The following is an 11,809-nucleotide window of genomic DNA, read 5'->3' as shown; positions in this document are numbered from 1 at the left end:
TCAAATGAACACAGCACACGAAAATTGTGAACATAGCACGAATGACTGTCTACAGTATACAGAGTTACGTCCCTTTGCGCATTGCAAGAGGTTTACTGAAACACTCATAAAATAGTTTTGGCTCTTACAATTAGGATTAGGATTTTTGTCGCTTTATATTTTAAAGGGCACAGACCCGTGAAGATTCCTGGGTAGAATAGGTCTTCAGCAACCCATACTTGCCGTAAAAGGCGACTAACGGGATCAGGTGGTCAGGCTCGCTGACTTGGTTGATGCATCTCATCGATCCCAATTGCGTGGATCGATGCTCATGATATCAATCACTGGAATGTCTGGTCCAGACTGGATTATTTACAGACCGCCATCATATAGCTAGAATATTGCTGAGTGCGGCGTTAAACAACAAACCAACCAACCGTATCAAAGGGCACATCAGCTTTCCGTCGTTTGTGGTGAGGTGAAATGGGGTTTAACGTCGCGTCCAAGATTATTGCACTTATATAGCGACGTACATGGACGTGTGTTTGTGTGTGGCTGCTTGTTCTGGTCCGGACTGATGCCGATATATAGTGCTAGCTCACTGAGATACCATGCCGCAGTTTAACATGAATACCTCACTCAGACACGGAATACTGAATCCGTGCCGACAAGTGCATGTTTTAGCCCCTTAATGCCGAGCGCCAGACAAGGTAACAACAAGTACCATCTTTTAACGTCTTTTGGTATGACGCGGCCGGGGATCGATCACCGGACCTTCCTCTCTCCGAACGGACATGTGGCCATTGCATTGAATGTCCACATATCCACTATCTCGCCATGAGGGACACGGATTGAAAATTTGACGATGTTGTAAAAATATATAAAAATATACAAATAAGAAACTGCCTTGTAACCGTAAGACTGTTCTTTTAAGTTTCGAGCAGATGCCATGGCGGACCTGTTGTCCCCAACAGACTTCATTATGCAGCCAATTATTAGCCATGCTCTCCTTGTTAATTGGCGAATACTTTCTCTGGACATATTTCGTTCACTTGTTCTTGGTGAGCAATAGTGTCTTGCACTCAGACTTGTAATGATGTATTCATACCAAATGCCCAACTTCCCCACCAACGGGGAACCGCATCTCTGTCAAATGAAAGGGAAGACAGATCATAACCTCACGATTCACTATAAATATTGTGATACAAATGACATGCCACACATGTAGAATCCTCCCGAGTGAACGTTGAGGCCATTGATGTCGGTCCAAGGGAGCTTTCGTCCATTCATTTAGCAGAGGTCATGCACCACAGGTACATGGAGAATCCATTCGTTCAGAAGTGTAATCACCATAGATTGAAGAAGGCTCTGATCCAATGTCCATCATTCTCATAGATCCTCAAGTACCTTCGTAATGTTTCTGGTCGCCACAACACAGTTGCACTTCTAGGTGCGCCCCCTTCACGCAAGATGCTGTACACAAGCCAGCAACAGTTTTTGAAAAATAAACCGTATTCACCGGTTCTTTTCCATTCATCCCAGAAAGCTTGCATTTTTAATACATCCAACTTTTTAGCAGGTATCCTGAAAGTATAATGTGGCTCGAATGATTCTTTATAAATGTCGTCTTCTGGGCGGACGCTTCTGTCCATAGCCTTCTTAAACACTCTACATTTCGTTTTGTCGTCGTCTGGCCATAAGCTGATGTACGTACGATTACTCAACATAACAGATGCGTGTCCCACCTGTTTCCCTCTTGGCATCCAGACATAAACATCATGAAAACTGAAACAAATGAGAAATTAAGTGAGTGAATGAGTGAGTGAGGTTGTACATGTACTGAGTGAGTGAGTGATTTGGGTTTAACGCCGCTTTTAACAGTATTCCAGGCATATCAATGCGTGTCAGCTTAATGTGGGAGGAAAGTCCAAAGTGATGCAGGTCTCAGACGTTTACCACTTCGGCGAAATCCACGAGCACGGGTATGGTGCTGGCAAACCTAGAAACATAATCGGGGCGAACCGGGATTGGAACCCACAATCATAGGTTTCTGGCGTGCCCAAGGGACGCAACTCTGCACAGCGAATCGCGGCGCCTTCGACGACTTGCCATGCGTGCCCTCTTGTTGATGTATTGACAGTATTCCAGCAATATAACGGCGGATGACACCATCAATCGGCTTCTCACATTATACCATGCTCGAACGAACGACTGCTTTGACAACTAGGCTACACCAACGTCCAAAAGAGACAATGACACGTGACGAGACTTGTTTCTTTATAATTTCTAATGTCATGCCAATATCGTTAATAGATATTTAGGTTTATCACACAGGAAGAATGATATGGGTTACATGATATGTGTGCACAATGGTTGCAGTGATCCAGACCGCCTTGTCAGAACTATGCAAACCAAAGTTTGACATAAAAGGCACATCTTTCTTTGTAGAAATACACTAAAATTTCACAGTATGTTCATCCACGCTTGGCTCTTTATTGTAATTACTTATATGTGTATGCAAAACTTTATGTGAGTGATGTGGAATGAACAGTTCTGTGATGTATTATGTTCTAGTTTAAGAACATCTTCCCGAATATATATTTTGGATCATTTTAACTTACCTTTCCGTATAAGAAGTATAGGTGTTGTTTTCCACGTCTCTGCAAAAAATGATGCATAGACACAATGTAATTTTATAAAGAAAACTTATGTTAATGTTAGTTTGTTTGTTTGTTTGTTTAACGCTGCACCCAGCAATATTCCAGCCACGTGACAGCGGCCTGTCATGAGGCGACTATGCTTGTCGTAAGAGGCGACTAACGAGATCGGGTGGTCAGGCTCGCTGACTTGGTTGATGCATGTCATCGATACCAACTGCGTGGATCGATGCCCAGTATGTCAATCACTGGATTGTCTGGTCCAGACTCGATTTGATACAGACCGCCGTCATAAAGCTGTAACATTGCTGACAACAAACAATCAAACATTCTTGGCTGGACGACAGAAGCGAATATTATGTTTCACAGGTAGTTCCCCAACAGAGAATAACCCATGATGATCAGTCCGGGTTGAAATAATGTCAGAGTCTTGAGCGACGTCACATAACATCGTCATGACATCATGAACAGTGGATGACGTCATTATCTCAGTGAATGACGTCAATTATTTACGAGAATGCGTTCATAGTTGCTTGGGAGATTTTCGCATAATGCTCTGACGACGAGGGTCAGTAAGAAATACTGAAACATATATTCGTGCCCTTATGTGTAATATAATGAGTGTAAATTGATCACAGATGGACGAATGAATACAGGCGTTTGTGTAAGGTTCATAATACCTCTGTTTCAGTTTGGAACATAAATACAACTTCAGAGGAGCAAGAAATATAAAAAAATACTTTTTTTAACCTTCAGGGAGCCTACCTGATATCAGCCCATCTAGTCGGGTGGATACTATTGCAACTATCGAGTGGATGTATTCAAACACTGAAGTAAGAATTTTTTACTTAGAAGTTGACGGAAGTTGACGGAAGTTGACGGAAGACAGGGTAGACACAATTTTATGCATAACAATATAAGTATTAAGTATTCACAGTATTAAAGAAGTTGTTATCCATAATATTGTGTCTGCCTTGTCACTGAAGTATGCACAATAGCCTCTCACCTCAGGGAAACCATTTCTATCTGTTCTTGTGTCGGTTTGCCATCACCATGGGATGGATCGATATCTGCAAAGATACAACTAAAATGTGTATGTTCCAAAATTGTAAAAGACCTTCCGCTAATAGTTACAGTATCTACATGGGTGGTCCAGTCGTCTAAGGTGCCGCGATTCGCTGTGCAGAGTTGCGTCCCTTGGGCACGCCAGAAACCTATGATGTGGGTTCGAATCCCGGTTCGCCCCGATTATGTTTCTAGGTTTGTCAGCGCCTTACCCGTGCTCGTGGGTTTCACCGATCTGGTAAACGTCTAAGACCACCACTTCGGCCTTTCCTCCCACATTTACCTGATAAGCCGAGATAAAACGAGTGGGCGTTAAAACCAACTCACTCACAGTGTCTACAAGGAAATAAAACCTATCTTACTAGATATTTTATTTTAATTTTATGTTTGTATGTATATAAAAGCAGGACCACACCTGTTCTGACTAAAAGCGACAAAACCCTTTTCATATTCATGAGTAATCTCTGCCAAAAGATTTGGAATATGTATCCCTTGTGATGCGATTTTCTCCGACTTTCTAATGAGAATGTGTTTATGAATCACTATCAGATAATGATGACACCAGATATTGGCGAAAACGTGAGCGTATCCTGCCCCACCGGAGGCACAAACACATGCAAAGGCAAGTCATTTATTCACCTGAAAATAACACACGGGAACATATGGTACAATTCAAAATAGGGAATTGCATCGGACATCATTCGTGTCCTGTCGGACATGTCCTGCACATGTCCACCGTAAAACGTTTTGAAAGCTTTACTTTGGCCTTAGTAATTGTAACCTTGATCGAACAACTTTTAAGCAATACATTGCAACACCCACACGTGAGAAATACTTGTCTACAGGAGCATACAAAGTGGGAGGTTAATTTTCACACTCATAATCGTTCGCCGTGTCTCTTCCCTCGCATCCATAGTATCCGGCGTTTAGTACAGGTGGTGTTGGACACAAACGTCCATGAGTTAATTGTGTTTAACACTGGTTATATCAGTATTTCTGTTATATGGCGGAGTGTCAACTTGGGAGGTGTCCCCGGAATGATGCAGGTCGTAGACGTGAAACTACTTGGATGAGTGAATGAGTGAGTGAGTTGAGTTTAACACTTGTTATATCAGTATTTCTGTTATATGGTGGTGTGTCAACTTGGTAGGTATCCCCAGAGTGATACAGGTCGTGGACGTGAAACTACTTGGATGAGTGAGTGAGTGAGTCGGGTTTAACACTGGTTATATCAGCATGTCTGTTATATGGTGGAGTGTCAACTTGGGAGGTATCCCCGGGGTGATGCAGGACGAAGACGTGTAACCACGTGGATGAGTGAGTGAGTGAGTGAGTGAGTGAGTGAGTTGGATTTAACACTGGTTATATCAGTATTTCTGTTATATGGTGGTGTGTCAACTTGGGAGGTATCCCCGGAGTGATGCAGGTCGTGGACGTATAACTACGTGGATGAGTAAGTGAGTGAGTGAGTGAGTGAGTGAGTCGGGCTTTACACTGGTTATATCAGTATTTCAGTTATGTGGTGGTGTGTCAACTTGGGAGGTATCCCCTGAGTGATGCAGGTCGTAGACGTGAAACTACTTCTATGAGTGAGTGAGTGAGTCGGGTTTAACACTGGTTATATCAGTATTTCAGTTATGTGGTGGTGTGTCAACTTGGAAGGTGTCCCCGGAGTGATGCAGGTCGTAGACGTAATATACTTCTATGAATGAGTGAGTGAGTGAGTCGGGTTTAACACTGGTTATATCAGTATTTCAGTTATGTGGTGGTGTGTCAACTTGGGAGGTGTCTCCGGAGTGATGCAGGTCGTAGACGTGAAACTACTTCTATGAGTGAGTGAGTGAGTCGGGTTTAACACTGGTTATATCAGTATTTCAGTTATGTGGTGGTGTGTCAACTTGGGAGGTGTCCCCGGAGTGATGCAGGTCGTAGACGTGAAACTACTTCTATGAGTGAGTGAGTGAGTCGGGTTTAACACTGGTTATATCAGTATTTCAGTTATGTGGTGGTGTGTCAATTTGGGAGGTGTCTCCGGAGTGATGCAGGTCGTAGACGTGTGACTACTTGGGTCAGTCAGTTGAGTGAGTGAGTCGGGTTTAACACTGGTTACATCAGTATTTCTGTTATATGGTGGTGTGTCAACTTGGGAGGTGTCCCCGGAGTGATGCAGGTCGTAGACGTGAAACTACTTGGATGAGTGAGTGAGTGAGTCGGGTTTGACACTGGTTATATCAGTATTTCTGTTATATGGTGGTGTGTCAACTTGGGAGGTATCTCCAGAGTGATGCAGGTCGTGGACGTGAAACTACTTGGATGAGTGAGTGAGTGAGTCGGGTTTAACGCTGGTTATATCAGTTTGTCTGTTATATGGTGGTGTGTCAACTTGGTAGGAATCCCCGGAGTAATGCAGGTCGAAGACGTGTAACCACGTGGATGTGTGAGTGAGGGAGTGAGTGAGTTGGATTTAACATTGGTTATATCAGTATGTCTGTTATGTAGTGGAGTGTCAACTTGGTAGGTATCCCCGGAGTGATGCAGGTCGTAGACGTGAAACTTCTTCTATGAGTGAGTGAGTGAGTCGGGTTTAACACTGGTTATATCAGTATTTCAGTTCTGTGGTGGTGTGTCAACTTGGGAGGTGTCTCCGGAGTGATGCAGGTCGTAGACGTGAAACTACTTCTATGAGTGAGTGAGTGAGTCGGGTTTAACACTGGTTATATCAGTATTTCAGTTATGTGGTGGTGTGTCAACTTGGGAGGTGTCTCCGGAGTGATGCAGGTCGTAGACGTGAAGCTATTTCTATGAGTGAGAAAGTCAGTCGGGTTTAACACTGGTTATATCAGTATTTCAGTTATGTGGTGGTGTGTCAACTTGGGAGGTGTCCCCGGAGTGATGCAGGTCGTAGACGTGAAACAACTTCTATGAGTGAGTGAGTGAGTGAGTCGGGTTTAACACTGGTTACATCAGTATTTCTGTTATATGGTGGTGTGTCAACTTGGAGGGTGTCCCCGGAGTGATGCAGGTCGTAGACGTGAAACTGCTTGGATGAGTGAGTGAGTGAGTCGGGTTTGACACTGGTTATATCAGTATTTCTGTTATATGGTGGTGTGTCAACTTGGGAGGTATCTCCAGAGTGATGCAGGTCGTGGACGTGAAACTTCTTGGATGAGTGAGTGAGTGAGTCGGGTTTAACACTGGTTATATCAGTTTGTCTGTTATATGGTGGTGTGTCAACTTGGTAGGAATCCCCGGGGTGATGCAGGTCGAAGACGTGTAACCACGTGGATGTGTGAGTGAGTGAGTGAGTGAGTTGGATTTAACATTGGTTATATCAGTATTTCTGTTATATGGTCGTGTGTCAACTTGGGAGCTATCCCCGGGGTGATGCAGGACGAAGACGTGTAACCACGTGGATGAGTGAGTGAGTGAGTGAGTGAGTGAGTGAGTTGGGTTTGACACTGGTTATATCAGTATGTCTGTTATGTAGTGGAGTGTCAACTTGGTAGGTATCCCCTGAGTGATGCAGGTCGTAGACGTGAAACTTCTTCTATGAGTGAGTGAGTGAGTCGGGTTTAACACTGGTTATATCAGTATTTCAGTTATGTGGTGGTGTGTCAACTTGGGAGGTGTCCCCGGAGTGATGCAGGTCGTAGACGTGTGACTACTTGGGTCAGTCAGTTGAGTGAGTGAGTCGGGTTTAACACTGGTTACATCAGTATTTCTGTTATATGGTGGTGTGTCAACTTGGGAGGTGTCCCCGGAGTGATGCAGGTCGTAGACGTGAAACTACTTGGATGAGTGAGTGAGTGAGTCGGGTTTGACACTGGTTATATCAGTATGTCTGTTATGTAGTGGAGTGTCAACTTGGTAGGTATCCCCGGAGTGATGCAGGTCGAAGACGTGTAACCACGTGGATGTGTGAGTGAGTGAGTGAGTGAGTGAGTGAGTTGGATTTAACACTGATTATATCAGTATTTCTGTTATATGGTGGTGTGTCAACTTGGGAGGTTTCCCCGGAGTGATGCAGGTCGTAGACGTGAAACTACTTTGGCCAGTGAGTGAGTGAGTGAGTTGGGTTTAACGCCGCTTTTAACTGTAATCTAGTTATATCATGACGTGTCAGCTTAATGTTGAAGGAAAGCCCGAAGTGATGCAGGTCTCAGACGTTTACCACTACGGCGAACCCACGAGCAGGGGTATGGCGCTGACAAACCTAGAAACATAATCGGGGCGAACCGGGATTCAAAGCCACAATCATAGGTTCCTAGCGTGCCCAAGGGACGCAACTCTGCAGACAAACAGGAAGGCAGTCATCAACAAAGACACATACACAGACAGACACAGACACTGATACATAAACATAGACACACACACACACACACACACACACGGACACAGACACACACGGACACAGACACAGACACACCCACATACATTTTTTCAAAATCCTGTGTGCGCCTCTGTCGAGTATCCCACACTCCCATGTTCATAAGAGCAAGACATGTGTGACGTGTGCGAAAGTAATTGCTGATCGATACGACGGTGCGACAGCAAACTAATGCTGGAGTTGTAAACACCATACCTGACAGTTATTAAATACAAAGAAACCTACCACCATCCTCCGCCATCAGCTGACCGTGATTCACTGACGACTCACAGGGCTTGAAACACAAGTGACATGATGTGACCTCCTATGTATGCAGCGAGTCCTGGAGACAGGAAGTGAAATTAGGGAATACCTACAAAATGTAAATGTCAGGCCGGGCCGGGCCGGGCTACCGTTATTATTCGCTTAATAGCCAATTATTGACAACTGTACCTTCATCTTTTTAATGCAACATACACACATGGCAGTAATGAAAAATTAATCAAAATCTTGAAACATAATTACGTTATTGCGAGTAAATCGCTTGAAAATCAGAAAGTCAAGAGGTCCTTCAGCGGGGCTGAGCTCGGTTACATGTAAAAGAGGAATTCGTTAAGCGAAATAGGATTTGAAAGTATCAAATATTTCCAACTATTGTGATACAAATTTGCATTATGCGCGTACCAGCAAGGAAGTTAGATGAAGTTAAATACGGATACTTCTGTCAGGGTCAATTTGCACTGAAGAGGGACGGGAAGTAGAGCTTACTTTAGAATATTTGGATTCCACGCAGTGGCAATTCACTGTGTCATCTTGACATTTATGATATAAAGATAACGGAACGAAGAATAATTTAATTAAAGCGACAAGCCCCTTCCTTATCCAATAGAAATAGATTGAAGGATTCCGATTACATCATAAACATGTGTTTATGAATCACTATCAAATAGTTATGATACTAGGTGGTCGCGAAAAGCTTTTAAGGTGAGCGTATCCTGACCCACCGGTGGCTATCGTCACACACACATGCAAAGGAAAGTCAAATGTTCGACTTAAACGACGTTCAAAGTGTCATGGGCAGCCAGGTCAGAACAAACACGTTTCAGAGTGGTTCTGGTGAAGAGGAGGTTCACTTTAGCCAAAGCGTCTGCTTTAAATACGATGATCTGTGACCTCTACAAAGTCGGACCGAACACAGACCAAACTCTCCTAAAAGACTATGTTAAAATAGTTTCGAACATCGTATTTGCGTCAAATACAAACGATCTCTAACATAATAAAGTGGTTTTTAGATATGATTGTTTATTGGTCGTTTGACGCCGCACTCAGCAATATTCTAGCTATATCACAGCGGTCTGTAATTAATTCAGTGTGTACTAGATTATCCAGTGATTGATATCATGCGTATCAATCTACACAATTGGGATCATAAGTCAGTGAAGCTGATCATCCGATCCCGTCAGTCGCCTCTTACGACAAACATGGGCTGCCAAAGTCCAATTCTAACTTTGATCTTCGGGGGGAGGACGTGGGGTGTGTGTTATTTAGGTAGATGTAATACTATACTATAGATGTGAACATTTGGTGACACATCTGTGAGGTAGGAGATATTAACACCAACGTACAACGCCTGACCTCATAATGACTGGCGACACGAAGCCTAAGCATGAATATGTCTGTATAAAACTACTGTAGTTCGACTCACAGTGACAACTTACCTCTGTATTATACAACCGTATAGAAAATGTTTGTTACATCTGTTTGTATGTGCAGCGATGCGTATATGCTACGACTCAAAATGACCCTGCAAGCCTTGTCTCAGGTTCATAAATCAACAGTAACTTGAGTTGTCATCCTAGAAGGTCACGTCAGATGGCGGTAGATGTTACAGTAATTGGGAGCCCTCGTTTGTCAGTTCACCTGAAAGCTGTACTGTCTTTGTCGGCATTCAAATCAAAACATCTCTTTCGCCGTTATTAGAAACAGTACCAGTTGGTTGGCTGGTTTGTTGTTTAACGCCGCACTCAGCAATATTCCAGCAATATGACGGCAGTCTGTAAATAATCGAGTCTGGGTCAGACAATCCAGTGACTGACACCATGAGCATCGATCCACGCAGTTGGAATCGATGACATGCATCAACCAAGTCAGCGAGCCTGACCACCCGATCCCGTTAGTTGCCTCTTACGACAAGCATAGTCGCCTTTTACGGCAAGCATGGGTTGCTGAAGACCTATTCTACCCCGGATCTTCACGGGTCTCCCCGACCGTGCAGGGGGAGGGAAGCGTTGCCTGGTGGTTGGGGCGTTCGCTCGTCACGTCGAATGACTTTAATTCCCACATGGGTACAAGGTGCGAATCTCATTACCGGTATCCCCCGCCGTGGTAAAGCTTAATTGTTGCTTACAGCAGTATAAACAATACTCAACACTGGAGCAAACTTCCTGAGGAATACATTGTGTTATGCACGAAGGATGCTGACGACTGTGATAGACGCATCAAGACATTGGAATACATAGAATATGCGGAAACAACACAAACCTAAAAAGTCGTACGCATATTTGGGCAACATTAGCGAGAGTTACTTCCCTTAGGCTGCGTTCACACAGTGTCGATTTTGGCTCCCGTTTGAGATCAGACAGCCCTACGACACGAAAAGTGAAAAAGTCGGATTACTATCCTCAATGACCTGGAATGACCTATCATTGTCTGAACGCAGTCTTATACGTTCGTAACAGAGTCCTGGGAATCGGGAAAGGTCCAGAGGTCGGCGATGCACTCCCGACAGTATGGTGCGTCCCGTAACATTCGGGAAACTCCACCATCGTGACTATGTCGTGACAGATTCTGCTGTATCGGATCAATATCGTAACAATGTCCTGTGTTGTCTGGGCGTGGTCCTGTGGATCGAGACGCTGTCATTGTTCATTGCCGTTTCTTGTCGATTGAGTCAAGATTGCGTCCAGATCTTGCCGAATGCGAACCGTCTTTGTCGGTTCACTGTCGGTTCACTGTCCGGTCACTGTCTGATCTCTGTCGACAGATTCGGTCGTTTTGTACCATGCGGAAGTTACAAATCGGATCAGATTCGGATTGAGAACGGGAGAATCGGGACGAATTCGGCTAGAAACGGCTGGATCGGGACGCTTCCTGAACAATATCTGATTGTTTGTGAATTTCCCGCCACGAATCAGAGGTTCTTGATCAGACTTTTGACAAATTTTAATCGGGAATGGTCCTATCAATAACGGCAGTAAAAATTCTGAATGTGTGACAGCATTTAGAAATTTTTCATTGCCGTTTCTTGTCGATCAGGAAAAAAATCGGATAAGATTCGGATTGAGAACGGGAGAATCGGGACGAATTCGGCTAGAAACGGCTTGATCGGGACGCTTCCTGAACAATATCTCATTGCTGTCGTGATTAAATAAATGTTTTTACAAATGTGTGAACTTTCCGCCACGAATCACAGCATCTTGATCAGATTTTTGACAAATTTTAATAGGAATGGTCCTATCAAGGACGGCAGTAAAAATCCTGAATGTGTGACTGAGCCCTAAAGCAAGATATTTTATTGATGACAAGATCTTTATTCTATTATGGAGCGCTGCGTGTCGGTATAGATCCTATGGTAACCAAGTATATTTTGTATCTGACCTCTTGACGAATAAGGAGGCACGGGTGGCCCAGTCGTCAGAGTTGCGTCCCTTGGGCACGCCAGAAACCTATGATTGTGGGTTCG

The 11,809-nt window shown here is 44.0% G+C and overlaps 1 protein-coding gene across 1 annotated transcript; it reads right to left on the bottom strand.

Annotated features, from left to right (window-relative positions):
* Positions 1 to 293: 293 nt before the first annotated feature.
* On the bottom strand, positions 294 to 8,657 carry LOC124151589. The gene is made up of 5 exons (XM_046524119.2): positions 8,593 to 8,657; positions 8,314 to 8,410; positions 3,643 to 3,706; positions 2,601 to 2,639; positions 294 to 1,764 (listed from the first exon to the last, which is right to left on the bottom strand). The coding sequence occupies exons 2-5, from the start codon at positions 8,327 to 8,329 to the stop codon at positions 1,326 to 1,328; spliced, it is 558 nt and encodes a 185-aa protein (XP_046380075.2). The 5' UTR covers positions 8,330 to 8,410; positions 8,593 to 8,657; the 3' UTR covers positions 294 to 1,325.
* Positions 8,658 to 11,809: the final 3,152 nt, after the last annotated feature.

This window comes from Haliotis rufescens, unplaced genomic scaffold, assembly GCF_023055435.1.
Source record: "Haliotis rufescens isolate VD_foot unplaced genomic scaffold, xgHalRufe1.0.p SCAF_13, whole genome shotgun sequence".
Taxonomy (NCBI): Eukaryota; Metazoa; Mollusca; class Gastropoda; order Lepetellida; family Haliotidae; genus Haliotis; species Haliotis rufescens.
Note: the sequence above shows the minus strand (reverse complement) of the source record. Positions and strands in the feature narration are given on the sequence as shown.